General features: G+C 64.5%; 1 protein-coding gene across 5 annotated transcripts in view; it reads right to left on the minus strand.

The window, feature by feature from the left end:
* GRAMD4 (GRAM domain containing 4) overlaps positions 1-13289 on the minus strand; it is a 55239-nt gene extending 41950 nt beyond the window's left edge. For 3 of the 5 annotated variants that reach the window (XR_009451079.1, XM_059681375.1, XM_059681374.1), the window contains exon 1: positions 11883-12015. Coding sequence is in view for 4 of the 5 variants with exons in the window: in XM_059681375.1 (XP_059537358.1) it covers positions 11883-12013 (131 nt within the window). In the remaining variant the exon portion in view is untranslated. Of the gene's footprint in view, positions 1-11882; positions 12016-13064 lie in introns of those variants that run through there. The other 2 variants (XM_059681377.1, XM_059681376.1) reach the window with 2 other exon arrangements.
* Positions 13290-19538: the final 6249 nt, after the last annotated feature.

Here is a 19538-nt window from a genome sequence, read left to right on the forward strand (position 1 = left end):
GGCGGTGGGACAGGGCCAAGGGCTGAGCCTTCCAGGCAACAGGGCTGTTTCACCACTTACCACACCCTCTGCGGCCACCACATACTCATCTGCAACGTGGGAACAATGTGGCCCCTTCCGGGGGGGAGGGGCAGCCACCCACACGGTCCCCTGGCACGCAGGTGTTCAGACACCCACAATGCGCCATCACCCTCTCCCTGGGCAGCCTCAGCACCCTAATCAGCCTCGCCCCCACCGTGCTGTCCACCCCTGGACCATGTTAGACGGGGTCCCCAACACCCAGGGCTTGCCTCCCCCCAACACCCAGGGCTCATCTTAAGATGGTCCGTTCTCCCAGTGCAGGGCCATGTGCCTGCCAGGGAGCAGGGGGGCTGCTCAAGGCTGGCAGCGTCCCTCCAGCCAGGGCCCTGCCTCCCTCTTCCTGCCTCCACTCGGCCCAGACCCTCCTCCGAGAACCAGTCAGGCCTGCCTCTCCTCTCGCGGAGGCAGAGCAGGCCAACCTGCAGGCGCCTGGCACCTCCCTGGATGCTGCCCGTCCTGTCCTGTGACTTCCCAGCGGCCCGCCCTCCTCGTGCTGTCGCCGGTCAGGTGCGGGTGGTTCCGGGCCTGCTCCCTGCCTCCTCACTGGGCACCCTGTCCTGGCAGCAGATGGGGCTGCGGGCTCCTCGCCAGGGCCTGGCCACTCTGAGAGCCACAGTTCCAGATGTTCCGCTCAGAAGGCGGCACTCGGGCAGCCCGGGTAGAGCCGCCTCGGCCCTCAGCCCCCCGGGCCACCTAGGCCCCTCCAGATGGGCCCTCCCAGCAGGCGCGACTCCCAGACACAGGGTGCCAGCCCCCCTCGGTCCCTCGCTGTCCGCACTCCCATCCTGCCCGCAGCTCCGCCCACCGGGCGTGCCTGGGCTTTCTGACAGCTGACTCATAGTTCACTTCCTCTCTGCCCGGCCAGGCCCACCTGCAGCCCGCAGGCCGGCTCCAAGCACCAGGACGGCCACGGGCACCTCACTCCCTCAAGTCCTGCCTCCAGGTCCAGCTCCTTCGGGTCCCCACCCACCCACACCCACCCACCCACTCTCACCCACCCATCCACTCTCACCCACCCCCACCCACACCCACAGAGGCTCACACCTCATCTCAACCCGCCCTCGGGCATGATCCACATTATCTCCCTGCATTCTTTAGTTTTTTTTAATCCTCACCCGAGGATATTTTTTCAATTGATATTTTTAAAGACTGGAAGGAAAGGAGTGAGTGGGGAGGGGAGAGAAACATCAATGAGAGACACATCAGTTGGATGCCTCCCACACACACCCAGATGGGGGGCCAGGGATCGAGCCTACAACCCAGGTTTCATGCCCTTGACCGGGAATCGAACCTGTGACCACTGGGTGCCAGGTCCGCTGCGCTAACCACTGAGCCCCGGCCAGGGCTCTCCCTCCGTCCTTAAGCAGTGGCTGGTGAACAAAATATGGCTTTTCCCTGGTCCAGAAGGGCTCAGCAGGCCTGCTGTGCGCACCCAACAGGACAGGGCCGGGCAGGGCGGCCACCACGGACAGCTCCCCAGCCAGCAGGCAGCACAGGCCACAGCCTCTCTGAGTGGCCGCCTGTCCGGCCCCCCTGTCTGTCTCTGACCCTCTCTCTGGGTGGAATAGAAGGCAGCCCTAGGCGCCGGAGCCAGCACGGGGCGAGACATGCCCAGAGCAGTCCACACACGGGCAGGGCCCCCCTCCTCCTGCCCCGCCCCACCCACACCCGTGAACCCAGTCCCACTGCCAGGACGCAGCACCCCACCGCCTTCTCGGCAGCACCCGGGGCGCAGGGACAGCGCTCGGACCATGGACTGCGCGGCAGCCCCAGGCCAATCACTTCCCAAGTGAGATTGGGCTTGTGACAGAGGGTTCGAGTGTTTTTGTAACGATGCAAGTTGCTTCGGAACCAACTGCCCAGCGGGGGGAACTCTGGCGCATGTCTGCCCGTCTCTGCCACCCCGAGTGCCCTCCGAGCCGTGTGCCCTCTGTCAGGCCAGGCTCACCCTAGAGGTGCAGGGAGCCCAAGCAGCCGCCCGGGTGTCTGGGACCCCAGAAACGATCCGTCACCCCGGAGGAGACACCGAGAAGGGACGTGGCTCAGGCCAGCATCGCCTGCAGCCGCCCGTGCCCATCACGTGGGACCTACCGGGCGTACACACCCACCCCAGAGGCAGCAGGATGGCGGCGTGGCCGGGCAAGGTCGTGGGGCCGGCGCCCAGCGGGGAGGGGACAGGGTGACCGCAGCAGGCTGGCCCCACATCGGCCGTGGCCTCGCTCCCAGGGACGCGGCTGCTAGTCCAGCACAGCCCACTCTCCGGCGCCGCCCGCTTCCTCAGACCCTCCTCAGGCCCCGGCCCCACAGCAGAGAGAAAGGGCAGCCACACGCCCCGGGGGACCCCGCATGGCCGGAGCCTGCTCAGGCCGCAGCAGAGGTGTGGGCGCACGCGGGCTGGGCCTCCAGGAGCCATGGGGAGGAGCAGACCCCCACCAGCCAGGACTGTGTGTGGGCAGGGGATGGGGGTGGGGGGGAGGGCTGAGAGCTCTCTGGGCCTGGCTGCCCTCCCCTCGCCCCTGCTCAGAGTCTGCGCAGCTCCCACTGCGGCCTCTCCCTGCCAACAGGGCCCGCGCGGTGCCGGGGTCCAACCCCAGCAGGTCCAGGGTTTCCCAAAGGTGTGGACGGAGTCGGCGAAGAAGGAATGACACGGAGACAGTGTTCAGTTGATCAGCAGCCTAGCCAGGATCTCTAGCCAGGATCTCCAGCCAAGTTCTGCTCTGGATCTCCAGAGAGGTTCTGTCCAGGTTCTCCAGTCAGGTTCAGTCACCAGGTTCTAGTCAGGCTCTCCTGCCAATCTCCGCAGTCAGGTTCAGTCCAGGATCCCCTGCCATGCTCTCTTGCCAGGCTCCGCCTCCAGGCTCCGATGCCAGTCCCTGTCCAGGATCCTCCGGCATGCTCTCTCCAGCGAAGTTCTTCTGTCTCTAGAGAACGTTCTGTGTAGGTTCTGTGCCTAGGCTCTGTCTCTCTTGGTCCTGTCTTCCAAGCCCGGTGTTCTCAGTTCTGTCTCTTTCTGTCTTGTTACATCTGTATTTATACCAGTTCATTTTAATCCTGTCAATCTCTATTACAAAGGTTAGGGCGTTTCTTATCTCCATTCCAGGGAGTAAAGATTATGTAGCTTAAGCATGATTGTTCGTAGTTAAAGGGATTAATTACTGGCCTGGCACTTAGTTGAGGGGTTTTATTCCCTCCCTAACTTCAGGGGAAAATCCCTACTTGGGGATTCAACCTTTCTCGGAGAGGTGACCTTGGTTAAAATACAGTGCCAAGAAGGTGAGCAAACATATTAAGAACCGTATGCCATATATGCCAGGTCCCTTGAAACAGCAAGGATGGACTGGCTCCCGGCAGCGCGGCAGGCAGGCCCCGCAGAAAGCGGGAGCCCACGCGGAGACGTACAGAGAATGCAGGACTCGCCGGCTCTCCCCGCCCCAGAACGCAAGGCGGACTGGGTGCTTGGCTGCTCTGCACGGCCACGCGCAGGTGGGCGCTCTTCCTTCCAAGGCCACACCACCCAACGGTGCAAATTCAGGGGCGGCGGAGGGAGGCCCCACCAGGACCCGAGTCTGTGGAGAGTCGGCTCCCGAGGGCCCCTGCAGCCTGTCTCTCTCGGGCCCAGCCCGGCCTCCAGGGTGCTCCAAGTCAGCACCCCTTTCAGATTTGAAAGGAGGCCACGCGTGTGCCCCGCAGACCCGGCTGCCAGGCTCACAGGAACCGTTATCCTCTGCCTCTCCGTGTAGGTCGGGCTGCTCAGGAAGGCGATGGCCCGGCCCCTGCAGGGCCGTGCAGGGGACCCCGCCACTCCCCTCCCTGCCCCTCCCCTGCGCTCGCGAAGGGGAAGAGGAACTGCCCGTGGGCGCCGCGCTCTGGCCCACGCAGCCACTTCCCCTGCCGGGACATCTACCTGACCCCGGGCGGCGGCCACTGGAACTGAGCAAAGAAGGGGATGCAAATGGGGGGCCGGTCTCCCCGCAGTCGGGGCCGTGACTGATCAGGAAGGAGGGGGGCCGAGGACCCACGTGGTAAAGATCCGACTGTGACCACATCCCCAGGACGAGCACGCTCTCACGGAAGCAGCCACAGACGTGTGTGTCCCGGAGCAAGAACACACCCCGCACCCAGATCGTGGCTCCTGAAACCGCTCGCCCAGCGAAGGAGCCGGCTCCCGGGACACCGGGCTGGTTGTGGGCGGGCAGCAGACGCACAGGTGAGCCGGGCACTGCAGGGCCTCGATGGCCACAGCTGGGACGAGGTGACAACAAACGCCGTGGGCCGCATCACAGCCCGAAGCTCGAGTCCACACTGATGTACGCAGGCAGTGAGTGAGTGCAGGGGAAAGAGACAAGTCTCCATGCAGAAGAATTCCCAGTTATTTTGAGGGCTACTCCCCCTCAGGAGGCGGAATGTAGCTCCCACCCCTGTCATTTGGCCTTTTTTATGGTGTTTGGTTTTGTGTGTTTTTTCCAGAAAGGAAGGGAAAGGAAGAGAGAAATAGGAACATCAATGATGAAAGAGAATCATGGATCAGCTGCCTCCTGCACGCCCCACGCTGGGGATCGAGCCCGCAACCCGGGCCTGTGCCCGGACCGGGAATCCAACCGTGACCTCCTGGTTCATAGGTTGACGCTCAACCACTGAGCCGCGCCGATCGGGGCTCCCCCGCCTTTACTAGTACGCTGGGCCCCGCATGCTGACATTCTTCCAAACAGGACGCTGTGGTCGGAGGGAGGCCCCCAGTGCAGAAGCCTGCCGGACGGGCCTCAGCCAGGAGGCAAGGTCACAGTCAGGCATGTTGACGGGATGTGATGAGAAGGGACTTCACCTCTGTGTTCTCCCGAAACCCACGACCCCAGTGCAACCCTGAGAAAAACATCCAAATTCCAACCGACGAATTCCCATCGTCCAAACCCATTCCCCCGGAGAGGGACCCGCGCTGTGCCTAGAACCAAGGGCATCAAAACAGAAAAGCCCGGAAACTGCCCCACTCAGAAGCACCCACGGAGACCCACCGTTCCTGGGAAAGAAAAAGGGCGCATCGGGTATAAAGTAAGAAAACCTAAGTGAGCCCTGACCGGTTTGGCTCAGTGGATAGAGCGTCGGCCTGCGGACTGAAAGGTCCCAGGTTCGATTCCGGTCAAGAGCATGTACCTTGGTTGCGGGCACATCCCCAGTAGGGAGTGTGCAAGAGGCAGCTGATCCATGTTTCTCTCTCATCAATGTTTCTAACTCTCTATCCCTCTCCCTTTCTCTCTGTAAAAAATCAATAAAATATATTTTTTTAAAAAAAGAAAGAAAACCTAAGTGAATGTCATACTGCTTCATTCTCTGTGACAATGCTCCACACTAAGGGAAATGTTAATAACAGGAGAACAGGGGGGGGGGGGGGGGGCGGAGGGGGAAGGTGTATGGAAACTACTGCATTTGTATTTTTTCTGTAAATTGAGTCATTGTTCTAAAAAGTAGCTTAATTGTCTATTTAAAAAAAACAACCAGCATTGCCCAGCCAATGGGAAGCAGCCGATCAATGATTCTCTCTCATCATTGATGTTCCTTTTTAAAAAATATATATTTTATTGATTTTAGAGAGGAAGGGAGGGGGGAGAGAGATAGAAACATCAATGATGAGAGAGAATCAGTCATTGGCTGCCTCCTGCACGCCCCCTACTGGGGATCAAGCCTGCAACCCAGGCATGTGCCCTGACTGGAAATCGAACCTGGGACCCTTCAGTCTGCAGGCCGTCGATCTATCCATTGAGCCAAACCAGCCAGGGCATCATCCATATTTCTCTCTCCTTCCCTCTTCCTCTCTGACATCAATAAAAATACATTTACACAAATAAATAAGCAAACCAGCAAGCTACCCAGCAAGGGGGGGGCGGGGCCGGCAGGAGGGGCTCAGGCTCCCGCAACAGCTCTGCCCACATGAGCATCCAGGGCGCCCACAGACACCCGGGCCTGCCCTGGAGGCACTCAGAGGACACAGGGCAGGAATGGTGGGGCGGTCAGTGAGGGAGGGGCTCCCCCCCCCCCGGAACAATCCATTCCCCACACATTTGCACTGTCCTCATGAGGCCAGCCAGGGGTCAGGTGAAAGCAGGGCCCCTGCCCGCCAGGAGCTCAGAAGACAGGCAGACAAACAGACAGCCACGCACAGGGAGACCGGCCCAGGCGCCCCTGTGGGAGGGGAAAGGCCAGGAAGGCTCCCTGGAGGAGGTGGCTGAGCACAGCTCATGCCAACGGCCACTGACAGTGAGATGGGACCCGTGCAGGGCTCGGGGGTCCCTGTACACAGCGGGCAAACCCCCGAGTCCTTGGACGGCATGTAGCAACAGAAGGGGCTTATGAACTCTGACCTCTGGTGCAGGTGAGGCCAAGCACGCCTACCCGGACATACAGAAGGTGGTTTAGGCCACCGGGTACCGGGGGAGGGCCAGACTTCTGAAGAGGCTCAAAGCACAACTCTGCCACCGCACATGCCGCGCGGAGGACAGCGCACACGCTGAATGTGTGACTCATTCACATGAACCGTCCAGAAGCGCGGGTCCAGAGAGACAGGAAGTGGATCAGTGGCTGCCAGGGGCCGGGTGGGGGCGAGAGTGAGGAGCGACGCTAAAGGGCATGGGTGTCTATTGGGGGTGATGGAAACGTGCTAAAATTAGACAGTGGCGATGTCTGCACGATTTGGAGAATACGGGTCAGCGAGTTGCACAATTTCGATGAGTAGGTTGTACGGTGGATGAACTACAGCTCAATCAAGATGCTGAAACACAAACACACACACACACACACACACACACACACACACTCTCTCACTCTCTCTCTCTCTCTCTCTCTCTCTCTCTCTCTCTCTCTCAGGGCCCAGCCTCGGCCTCTCCCCACCCACAGCCCAGCTCAGCTGCCATGGGCTCCCCCAGCCGGGCTCCCAGGGCCTGAAGCTGCTGGTCCCAGGCCTGGCCGGCTGCAGAGGGGCCCAGGGCAGGGCGAGGGGCCCACTGCGTGGCTGCTGCTGCGGGTCTGTTTCCGGGGCTCCTGCTCTGGACACACGGGGAGAAGCGCCCCATAGGACAGGAGGGGCCCTGCCTCCGGGGAGGGCACGGGGGGGGGGGGGGCTGGGAACAAAGCGGGAGGGCACAGCCAGCGAGGAGGTACTTCTCTAAACGGGGTGCTCCCCGGAGGCCGCCCTGCCACGGGAAGGAGCAGAGACGTGGCAGGCACAGGGGTGCAGGCACCCGTAGGGGGCAGAGGGCAGGGCGGGCGGGGCTGGGAAAGGAAGCCGCACCTCTGTCCTGGGCGGGTCTGGGAACAGGCTAGTCACACGCCACGTCCCACGTGCTCAGACAGCTCGGACCCCCTCCAGCGAACATGGGAACCCGCTGGGGGGGCGAGCGTCTCCCCAGGCCCCCCGCCCCTGCGACCCTCCGTGGCGCCCCGGCGTTTGGTTTCTCCCACTTGAGTTTGGTGGCCTCAAGGGGCTCGGGGAGAGCTGCCCTCCCCCCGTTTCTGAGGGACCGGTGTCCCCCCTCCACAGAGGAGGGCAACGTGGCGAGGCCTACTGCCAGGGATCTTCCCAGAAGCCCTCACCCCTCGACCATCCGGCCACTCCACCCAACACCAGCCAGTGCCGGGAATGGGGGAACCCCCACTGCCACCTCCTTCCTCACCTCCCTCCTGGGGAAGCGCAGGGCCACCGTCCAGCCCCCCGGCTCTGTGTTCCAGACCAGGACCCTGTTTACAGGGGCCGAGCTACAGGAGGGACCAGCCAGTGAGGAGGCACCCCCTCAGCCTCGCGGAGCGGTGAGGCATCCATGGCGCCCAGGAACAGCAGCACCACACATTTCCTCCACCGAGCCCCCTGCACACCGACCCCCCTGTGCCTGAGCCCCCAGCACACCGACACCCCTGTGCCTGAGCCCCCTGCACACCGACCCCCCTGTGCCTGAGCCCCCCACACACCGACACCCCTGTGCCTGAGCCCCCTGCACACAGACCCCCCCCCGTGCCTGAGCCCCCCCGCACACCGACACCCCTGTGCCTGAGCCCCCTGCACACCGACCCCCCTGTGCCTGAGCCCCCCACACACCGACACCCCTGTGCCTGAGCCCCCTGCACACAGACCCCCCCCGTGCCTGAGCCCCCCCGCACACCGACACCCCTGTGCCTGAGCCCCCTGCACACCGACCCCCCTGCACAACGACCCCCCTGTGCCTGAGCCCCCTGCACACCGACCCCCCTGCACACCGACCCCCCTGTGCCTGAGCCCCCTGCACACCGACCCCCCTGTGCCTGAGCCCCCCGCACACCGACCCCCCTGTGCCTGAGCCCCCTGCACACCGACCCCCCTGTGCCTGAGCCCCCTGCACACCGACCCCCCCGCACTCCGACCCCCCCGCACACCGACCCCCCTGTACCTGAGCCCCCTGCACACAGACCCCCCTGCACACCGGCCCCCGCACACCGACCCCCCTGTACCTGAGCCCCCTGCACACCGACCCCCCTGCACACCGGCCCCCGCACACCGACCCCCCTGTACCTGAGCCCCCTGCACACCGACCCCCCTGCACACCGGCCCCCGCACACCGACCCCCCTGTACCTGAGCCCCCTGCACACCGACCCCCCTGCACACCGGCCCCCGCACACCGACCCCCCTGTACCTGAGCCCCCTGCACACCGACCCCCCTGCACACCGGCCCCTGCACACCGACCCCCCTGTACCTGAGCCCCCTGCACACCGACCCCCCTGTACCTGAGCCCCCTGCACACCGACCCCCCTGTACCTGAGCCCCCTGCACACCGACCCCCCTGTACCTGAGCCCCCTGCACACCGACCCCCCTGCACACCGGCCCCTGCACACCGACCCCCCTGCACACCGACCCCCCTGTACCTGAGCCCCCTGCACACCGACCCCCCTGCACACCGACCCCCCTGCACACCGGCCCCCCTGCACACCGGCCCCCGCACACAGCACTGCGTTCAGACGGAGACCACGGGGTTCTAACCTGGCCCTGCCTCTCGCCAGCTCGTTACTCCATGTCTCTGGGCCAGGGCCTCCCCATCTGGGGGCGAAGCTAGAACAGCGCCCCCTCCGGCTGCTACACACGCGGTCACATCAGGGGCGGGCTGCAGTGGCCCTGCTGGCCCCCTGGCTTCACTGAGTGTGGCTTTTTGTCGGTTTTAAATATGTTTTTATTCATTTCAGAGAGAGGGAGTGGGGGAGAGAGAGAAACATCAATGATGAGAGAGGATCATGGATCGGCTGCCTCCTGCACGCCCCCCACTGGGGATCGAGCCCGAAACCCGGGCCTGTGCCCTGACCGGGCATCAAACCCTGACCTCCTGGTTCCTAGGTCAACAACACTCAGCCCCGAGCCAGGCCGTGCGTGTGGAAAAGCAGAGACTTTTGATTCGCTCAGACGTCTTCTCACGAACCCCAGAAACTCAACTCCGCTGGGGATTCCTGGGAGGGGCCCAGCCTTCGAGCAAACAACCCACGCTCCAGCCGGCTCTGCCGCAGGCCGCCGGCTCCCTGCGCCTCAGTTTCTCCAGCTGCAGAACGGGGTGCAGGGCTGTGTCAGGAGGACCACAGAGGACAATGTCGGGGACCCGCAGCACGGCGTCGGCGGCCGCGGCATGGCTTCTGGGGCCGCTCCTAGGTTTTTCAGGAGGCCAGCAGCACCTCCTGCCTCCCGCGCGCCCCAGCGCTTTAATCACAGGGCCAAGCACAATCCCAGCCCCGGTTATAACTCCAACGCCACACACAGCCCTCAGAGCGACTGTCACTGGGGGAGTTACGGCCCCGCCAGCCCCTGCGCACCGGCCACGGCCACGTGCAGACACCCAAGGTCTCTGATTAGGGAACCTCGCTCCCCCCACTGCCTCCCCCACCCCGTCCCTGTCCGCAGGAGCCCACGGTCGGAGCGGCCAGCCTGGGTGGCCTGCCTGGACGTTCTCAAGTTCACCGGCTCCAAGCAGGGATGGGGCTGCCCACACTGGGCGTGGGTGGTGCCTTAGCCACTCCATTCACCTTCAGGGACCCAGGCCGCCGCCCACGCCCATGCCCACGCCCACGCCCACAGGCCGGCCTGCGAGGCCCTGAACTCAGCTCCTCCTCAAGCCTGTTCCCTGGCCTCTGCCCAGGATCCAGACCCCAGGAGAGTTCCCACGGCCATCCCCCGACCCCGCAGCACCCAAGGGCCCAGCCAGCTCTCAGCCGCCCCCACACAGAGGCCTTCGGAGCGCCACCTGAGTCGCATTCGCCTGGCGGCTTCCCGCAGACGCCGCGTCCGGCCCGGCTGGCGGGCACGCTTCCCCGACAAGGACCTGCCCTCCCCTCACTCCTCAGGCCAACGTCTTCCTCCTCGACTGGCTTTCCCTTCTCTCCACGCGGGGGGCTCTGCCACCCCGCCGCGCTGCAGCAGCCCAGCAGGGCGGGCGGGAGGGCACACGGTCGGTCGGCTGCTGACACAGTGGCCTCCGGTACTCTGACAGAGGGCGGCAGCCTGGGCCCCGCCTGGAGGGAAAGATCAGACACTGAGGGGGTTCCCTGGGCCTGGGCTGCCACCAGCGTCTTCCTGCCCCCCCAGCACTGACGAATGCTCCAGGAATGCGCAGGTCTCCACAGCAGCCACTGGGCAGGAGCCCCCTCCTGACACACAGAGATGGGGGGCCAGAGGCCACAGATGGGGAAACTGGCCTAGCTCCCCAAGGATGGTAGCTCCCCCCCCCCCCCCGCCCGGGCCCCTGCCAAACAGCAGCTGGCCGGAGCCAGCCACTCCAGGACGGGAACCCCTTCCCTGAGAGCTCGGGGGGATGGGCATCCACATGGAGCATGGGGAGCTGGGAGGGGGTCACTGGGGCCCATGAGATGCCAGGCGCCCGGAAACGCCAGGGAGCCCCGCCTTTCTCCAATGACACGGGTCCCATGCAGGCGCGCTCTGGGTCGGGAGCGGCCGTCCGTCACAGGGCGGCCTCGCTCAGATGCTCCGTTACCGCGAGAGAAGGGGCTTCCGGCCACAGCCCCCTGGCCACTGGCATGGGATCTAATAACACCTCCCTTCCAGAGCCCCAGCCACTCTCCCCTCCCATCCTATCACCCACATACACCTGACTCGGGGGGCCCTCCCGCCTCCTCCTGGCATCTGGCTGGTGAAGCGAGGCCCAGGGAGAGGGAGGAAGGTGGAGGTCCCCGAGCGGCCCCGATTCATCTCCCAACACCCACTGGGGGACTGACTCGCAGGTGAGCGGAGGGCGGGCGGGGGCCTGGCAGGGCAGCCGTGGGGAGACAGAGCGCCTGGTTCTTCCCTCAGGAAGGGCCCCCGCCCGCCCGCCCAGCTGCCACGCTGGTGAGACTGACCACACCACTGCGGGGGGCGGCCAACCACAGCCCGGCGAGCTCCCCTGCCTCTCCAGGACCGATTTCCTGCGCGTGAGCAGGCAGACGCGGGCCAGGCCTGCCCGTGCCCAGGCCGCACCGCTGGGACTCCTCCCCTCAGAGGAAAGACGGCAGAGGAGGGGGCACTACCTCCCAGTCTCCAAGTCCAAGCCAGCAACCCCCCACCATGAGTCCAGCACTGTCCAGACTGGGGGGGCGGGGAGGGGAGGGGAGGCAGGGGGTACGCGGCCCTGGCCCCAGCTCACACCTGCTGCATGAGGATCAGCTTCGCGTCCTAGACAGGGAGGCCTCGGCTGGGCCAGGCAAAGGGCGTTGGGGGGGGGGGGGGGAGGCTGCAGCAGGAAGGGGGGCAGGTTTAGGGAGGCCCCCGATCCAAGGTGTCCCCGCAGGGGCGTAGCTGGAACACTCACCCGCCGGCTGCGTGTCCCCAGACGGGCCTAGGACACAGGAGCAGAGCCAGGGAGAGAATGGCTGCCGGGGGCAAAGGGCATTGCAGCCTGGCCAGGGTGTCTGACCTCTGCCCCGGGTGTGCCCGGTCCATGGGAGCCGGCATTGCCCAAGCTCATCCTCTCATCAGCCCGCTTCCTGTGTGCAGGGGAAACTGAGGCACAGGAGATTCCATGCCTTCCTGCCCAAGGTCAGAGCAGGTGCGCGATGGAGGCAGCCTCAGATTCCTCCCTTAGCTGCGGCCGGGCCCTGCCCTGCCCCTGCCCTGCCCCTTGCCGCCCGCCAGGCCCAGCTGGACCACAGCCCCAGGCTGGGCTGATGGGGTGCAGAAGAGGCTCAGGCTCTGGATTTCCTCTCCACCCACACGAGGAAGGCCAGGAGGGAACCCCATGCTGCAAAAGATGTCCCCCAAATGCCATCGCCCTCCCCCTCGCCTCTGGAAATGTAGGGCTGCTGACCAATCCAGCTTCCAGAGGGGCTCCCCCCACCAGGTCTCTAGCCCTGCGGGGGGGTGGGGGGTGGGGGGTGGTGTGCTCCTCCTCCTGCAGGGGTGCAGGGCCGGCTCCGGGCAGGGAGGGCCCAGGCTGGGGGTGCCACAGGACACCCCACCTCCTCTCCTGCACATGGGCTGGGCCCAGCAGAGCCCACTGACAAAACATCCCAAACAAAGGGAGGGGCAGGGGCAGAGGAGGGGCGCAGGGAGTGGGCGAAGGCCCGAAACTTCTGGCGGGGTCGTCTCAGAGGTCGCAGGGCGGGGGGGGGGGTGCGGGGGGGCTCCCTCCTCCTCTCCTGCGCCCTAAAGGGTGGCCTGGGTCCGGAAGGCGACATTCGCCGCGCCCACGCCCCCGTCTGGCCTCGGTGACGCGGCCCCTCCAGCACCACCCAGCCCGGACCCCGCGCCCGCAGCGCCGGTCTTCCCCCGGTGGGCCTGGCGGGGCGCAGACCGGGGGACACCGGGCGCAGGACCCGCGGGGCTGGGGGCGTGTGCGCGGGGCGCGCCGCGGGGGGCCCTGCTCCGAGGGCCGCGGGCTCCGGGCGCGGGGAGGACGTGGCCGAGCGCGTCAGGACGCGGCCGCGCCGGCAGTGCCGGGAGCGTGTCCGTGGGTCTGTCCGGGGCTGCGTGGGCGTCCGCGCGCGCCACTTACCCTGAGCGGAGGTCGGGGCCAACTCTCATCCACCCGCCGTCGCGGCGACCTCCTCGCCGGCCGCCCGGCCGCGCTGCACCTGCCGCCCGCCCTGGAGCCCAGCGGCGCCGGGGAGCGCGGAGGAGGCGGCCCCGCGGGTCCCGGCCACGAGCGCGGAGGCGGCGGCGGCGGCGGCGGCGCCAGGTCGCGCGCTCGCGTCCCGCTGCGCGGAGTCTGCGCGCCCCCGGCCCGGCCTGCGCAGCCGCCGCCCCGCCCCGCGCCGCACAGCCCCGCCCCGCGCCGCGCCTTAAAGGGGCCGCCCCACCCCGCGCGCCGCCACCTGCCCCTGAGAGCCGCACAGCCCACCCCGCGCCGCGCCTTAAAGGGGCCGCCCCACCCCGCGGGCCGCCACCTGCCTCGAGCGCGCACAGCCCGGCTCCGCCCCGCGCCGCGCCTTAAAGGAGCCGCCCCACCCCGCGCGCCGCCCCACCCGCTCCTCCCCGCGCATCAGGCTGAGGACAACGGGAGCGCGCTTGCCCTAGCGGTTCCGTGCGCGCGCGCGAGTTCGGTCACGCGGGGCAGCCTTTGTTTGGGTGGCCCACGTGCGTCCGGGCCAACAGCACCCACGTGCACGCGCGGCGGCCCCAGCCTGTCCGCCGGCCATTCGCGGTCACCGCCACGCGATCTCGCGCGTCTGGCTCCGCAGAGGGTGGCCTCGCGCACAGCCAGGCGCACAGCCACGCACGCACCAGCACTCACGCGCTGTCACCTCGCCCGAGGCCCGCCCGCTGAACGCCCATCAGGGACTGCATTTATTCTGCAGATGCAGGAAGGAGCTCAGTGCTCACCAGTGGGGGTCAGTGATCTCAGGGGTCACGGAGACCCCTGCGCAGAGAACGCCCCTGCCCAGGCCTGCTACCCTCCCCCCCCCCCCCCCCCCGCGCCCCTATCGCACCTCTGGGGCCCGGGGGTGGAGCCCTTCACACAGCCCCAGCTCCTTGCTCCTCCCACTGTACCCAGAGCAGGATCTCCAGGGGGACTTGCTGGTCCTGAGCCCCGCTCACCCCTGGCCTGCAAGGGAGCAGGGTTCGCACAGACCCGCCTCGCCCACCCCTCCTCAACGGGGAAGCAGGTGGGACCTGCACGGTCCTCGCCAGCCCACCTGCCCCGCTTCTCTGATTGCAGGTCCCGCTGCCCTCCTCCTGCTGGGCCACCCCAGGCACCCCGGCCTGCTCTCCAGCTCCAGGATCTGCACCGCCGCCCCCTCCTCCTCCTCCTCCTCCTCCTCCTCCTCCTCCTCCTCCTCCTCAGGTCTTTGCTCAGGGCTGCTTTCCCTTGAGGTCCACCCTGACCATCCCCTTAAAACTGCTCCATCCCCCTCCTCTCCTCCTCTCTGGCTTTGTCCCTTGCCCTTTCTTTTTTATTTTATTGTATTGTATTTTTAAAATATATTTTATTGATTTTTTACAGAGAGGCAGGGAGAGGGATCGAGAGTGAGAAACATCGATGAAAGAGAAACATCCATCATCTGCCTCCTGCACACCCCCCACTGGGGATGTGCCTGCAACCAAGGTACATGCCCTTGACCGGAATCGAACCCGGGACCCTTTAGTCCGCAGGCTGACGCTCTATCCACTGAGCCACACCGGTCAGGGCCCTCTTCCTTTCTAAGACGCCGTGGCAGGTGGAATGAAGTCCCCTAACGTCCGTGCCCAGCTCACCAGCCCCTGGGACTGTTACCTTGCCCGGCAGCAGGGACCTTGCAGATGGGGTGATGTTAAGGGTCCAGAGATGGAGAGGGTTCCTAGGTATCCAGGGGGGGTCCATCGGCATTGTCGTCGTAAAGATCCCCCTGGAATTACAAGAGGGAGGCAGGTGGGTCAGGATTTGAGGAGATGCAACCGTGGAACCGGAGGTCACGGAGAGCTAGAGCTGGAGCCGAAGATGCTGGCCTGCTGGCCGGAAGGTGGAGGAGGGGGTACGGCCAACGATCCCGCCGCCTCTAGAAGCTGGAGGAGATGGGAAATGGGTGCCCCGGTGCCCCCGAGAGTGTCCCGAAGGAACTAGCCCTGCGGACCCCACTCAGGACTCCGACCTGCGGGACTGGAAGGGAGGAAACGCGTGTTATTTCACGCCACTCCGTGTGTGGCAATATATGATAGCGGCCGGAGGAAACTCCCCATACCCTCCTTCATGCCCAGGTGTATTCTGTGCATTTTCCGTCCCCCAACTGGCATGTCAGCTCCACGGGCAGGACACCCCCTGTTTCCATCCTGCGGGCTCCTCAGCACCTAGAGCAGGGCCGGCCTGGGCTGCATACGGACGCGTCCAATGCCCATCTCCAACCTCAGGGCCTTTGCACAGGCGCGGACCCTGCCTGGCGTGCTCTCCTCCCCTCCCCCCTTCGCTGGCTCCAGCTGGGCACCTTCTGACTAGCCAGCCAGGCTTGGGCTCTCGGCTCCTCCCATCCCAGCACCAAGGCCATGGGTGGCTTTGCCTGTAGGCCTGTCTCTCCCGCCAACCGTGCTCTGCCTGATCGACGTTGGACCCGGCCCCACTGGACTCAGCCTCCGAGCCCAGGGCCACAGCAGGTGCTCAGTGTGCTGTCCTGTCTGTAAACCCAGGGACGCGGGTTCTGCCCTGGCCATCTCACCACTTCCTCCTTTTCCTTCTTTTAATATATTTTTACTGATTTCAGAGAGGAAAGGAGAGAGAGAGAGAGAGAGAGAGAGAGAGAGAGAGAGAGAGAGACATCAATGAGAGAGAATCATGGATCAGCTACCTCCTGCACACCCCCACCAGGATCGAGCCCACAACCTGGGCATATGCCCTGATTGGAATCGAACCCAGGACCCTTCAGTCCGCAGGCCGATGCACTATCCACTGAGACAAACCATCTCACCACTTTCTGCTCTTTTCAGGCACGCCTCGTCCAGGAAGCCTGCCCAGACTGCCCCTTTCCTCTGAGCTCCCACGGGGCCATTCTGTCCATCCTGGACTGTTTCAGAGGAGCCAGCCTGCCCCCAGGCCCCTCCCAGCCAGGCCCCACTGCCAGTGGGGCCTCCTCGTTCAGCCTGGCCCTGAGCCACAGCCTCTCCTTGTCCCTCCTCTTGTCCCTGCCCCCCCAGCCATCCCACCCTTTGGACTTGGACACTGGCCTCGGAGCGGTGGCCCCACCTTGGATTCTGCGCCAGCCACAGCCCTCAGCCACCTCAGGGACCTGCTGCCTCCCCACAGCCGCTGGCCCAGGCTCCTTCCACCTTTGGCCACCCCACCTGACCCTCTGAGCCTTGGTTTCCTATAAAGTGAAGAAGTGAGGTGCCCACCGCTGGGCTGGGGCTGTGGTCTCTACCAACGCCCGCGTGGTTCCCACCGAGGAGGTGGGCACAGCTGGGAGGGGAGGCCGAGGGCGACAGGCTCAGGGTCAGGGCTGCCTGCGGCCCGGGGGCTGGGGGCTGCTGGTCCTCCATTCTGCGTGAATCAGCACGTTTGCACTCCAGCACCTGGGAGTGCCTTGCACATAGTAGACACTCAGCAAACGTCTACTGAGTGGCCAGAGGACCCCAGAAACATCATTCCCGTGTTGCCTTCACTTTAAATTGCCATCAGGCCCGGCCGGCGTGGCTCAGCGGTCGAGCATGGGCCTGTGAACCAGGAGGAAATGGTTCGATTCCCGGTCAGGGCACAGGCCCGGGGCTGCGGGCTCGGTCCCCAGTGGGGGGCGTGCAGGAGGCGGCCGATCCATGGTTCTCTCATCACTGACGTTTCTCTCTCTCTCCCGCTCCCTTCCTCTGACATCAATACACCTATTTTAAAAAATAAATTCATAAAATGCCACCGGTAAGTTCCCCAACCTCATCCCAGCTTTCCAGGTTCCGCTCCTCAGAAAGGCTGAGGTGGAGCCGCGAGCGCCCCCCGGTGGAGGAAGCACGGCGAGCAGGGCTTTCCCTCTGTGGCCGGAGGGAGGCTGTGCTCCCTGCCCTGCGGAGTGGGGGCTCCTGGGCTGGGCTCCAGGCCCCAGGGAGGCCGAGGCGGCAGAGCGCCCCCCAGCCTGCAGGCCTGGCCAGGGGGTGCCGCACAAACTCTCTGTTCTGGCTTCTGAGCCTAACGGGGTGCGCCCCCTGGTGGCGACAGGCTGAAGTGCAGGGCCCGGCGCCATGCCCTGGGCCAGCCGGTTGGCCCAATCCTCCTGCCGCCACCGCTGGGCAGGTGCGGGCACCACTTAGGCCACGTGGGCAGGGCCCCCTCCTTAGACGTCCTGCCTCTGCTCCCCTGGGGAGGGCACAGGGACCCGGCCACCGCTAGCCTGGATGTAGGCTCTGGGTCTTATCTGCTGTGTGACCTTGCTGAGCCCGCCCACGGCTCTGAGCCTCAGTTTCCCTACTTTGCAGGCCTCCTTCCTTCTCGCCCCTCACCCGGGCCACAACCACGCAGAGGCGGCCGCAGTCAGACCTGGCCCTCACTGACCGCACTGTGGGGCAGAAGCTGCGTGTGACTCGCCTGCCCAAGTGGTCTGTGGGGCTGGGGGAGGGGGGGATGTGCCCCAGTCTGGGGGCGGGGCTGTGGGAGGAGAGCGGGCCTGGCCCAGGCCAGAGGGAGAAGGTGGTGGAAACAGCCCTCTGTGTCTTTGGGCCCCTGAGACTGGGTGGGCGTGGGGGGTTAGGGATGGGGGGGGCTGTGAGCAGAGGTGGCCAGTGTGCGTGGGGGGGGGGGGGCGGCCCCAAGGGATTGTAGCAGACAGGCTGGAGGACTCTATACACAAGTTATAACAGAAAAAGAGTAAGCCCTGGCCGGTGTGGCTCAGTGGGTAGAGCGTCGGCCTGCAGACTGAAGGGTCCCAGGTTTGATTCCCTGTCAGGGCACATGCCCAGGTTGCAGGCTCGATCCCCAGTTGAGGGTGTGCAGGAGGCAGCTGATCCATGATTCTCTCTCCTCATTGATGTTTCTATTTCTCTCTTCCTCTCCGTTCTTCTCTGAAATCAATAAAAATATATATTTAAAAGAGAGAGAGAGAGTAAGATAGAATTATGACCCATGGACCAGCTCTGTCCACTAGAACTTTTGAGAATGATGGACATACCCTCTATCTGCACATCCCAATGCAGTAGCCACACGTGGTTGTTGAGCACGTGAAATGTGGTTGGTGGGATGAGACACTGAGCTTGTGATTGTTCCGTTTTATTTTATTTATTTAAAAAATGTTTTTATTGATTTCAGAGAGGAAGGGAGAGGGAGAAACTGAAACATCAATGATGAGAGAGAATCACGGGTCGGCAGCCTCCAGCACGCCCCCTACTGGGGATCGAGCCCACAGCCTGTGCCCTGACCCGGAATCAAACCCGGGACCCTTCAGTCCGCAGCCGACGCTCTATCCACTGAGCCACACCGGCGAGGGCTGATTCTTCCACTGTAATTAATTCAGACGTAAGCAGCCACACGTGGCGGTGGCCCGAGGAGGGGGACAGCCCGCCACGGGATGCGACAGTGCATCAGACAGACTTGCCCACCAAACGCGTGAACACGGAGGCCAAAGCATTAAGACCGTGATGGGAATCATGAAAGAACACCATCGTTCAGAATTAGCAACGCCCAGGACATAGGTGCTGGGAGGAAAAGAGCATGTGCGCGTGGCGGGATGGGGAAGAGCTGGAGATGAAAGCAAAGCCAATGAAACCGAAGGGCACCGCAGGAAGAGACACACAGATGAGGCCTCCAGACGAGTGGAGCGAGGACGCGGGAGGCTCTTTCATCCAAAAGGACTGAGATCAAAGGGTCCGCGGTGGGACGGAGGTGTGGGAGCCCAGGCAGAGCCTCCCCACGGGGACACGCACCCGGCTGTCCTTCCCGGCCTGCTCCCGGGTTTTAAAACAAAATTTCAGAACAACCTGGAAGCCACTTAATGAAAGAGCACGCCCCACAGGAGGGAAACTGACCCGGCTGGCACCCGCCGAGACGGAGGCGGGGAGACGGCGGAACTTTGAAGGGAGAGAAGTGAATGTCCTTTGGACACCCTGGTTAAAAACAAAAACCCTGTCACTCACAGGGAAAAGGACCAGACCGCCACTGGAGTGTCGACAGCTGTGCTTCACACCAGAAGACGGATTCCACACGGCCGAGGAGAGAGCATGCGAGCCCGGGGGGCCTACAAAATACGGCCCCCACCCCCACCCCTCACCCTCACCCCCCACCCCCCACTGAAGGCTGCAGAGAGGCGGTTCCTGCCCAGGGTTAGTGCTCCCAAAGCCTTTCCTGAACGAAGCCGACAAGAGAACAGGACGGGATGAGCAGTGACGGCATTTCATCCTTCGAGGTGACCATCCCTGGGATGATGCGGACGCGGGAAGCATGTGGAGGGTGCGAGAAGGGGGACCCGGGGGTTCACTGGACATAGAAACATGGCTTCACATCAGAAGCTGGGCCCTGGCGGGTGTGGCTCAGCTATTGGGTGTGTCCCTGGTTGATTCCGGCTCAGGGCACACGCCTGGGTTGTGGGCT

The sequence above is a fragment of the Myotis daubentonii genome, chromosome 2 (assembly GCF_963259705.1).
Source record: "Myotis daubentonii chromosome 2, mMyoDau2.1, whole genome shotgun sequence".
Taxonomy (NCBI): domain Eukaryota; kingdom Metazoa; phylum Chordata; class Mammalia; order Chiroptera; family Vespertilionidae; genus Myotis; species Myotis daubentonii.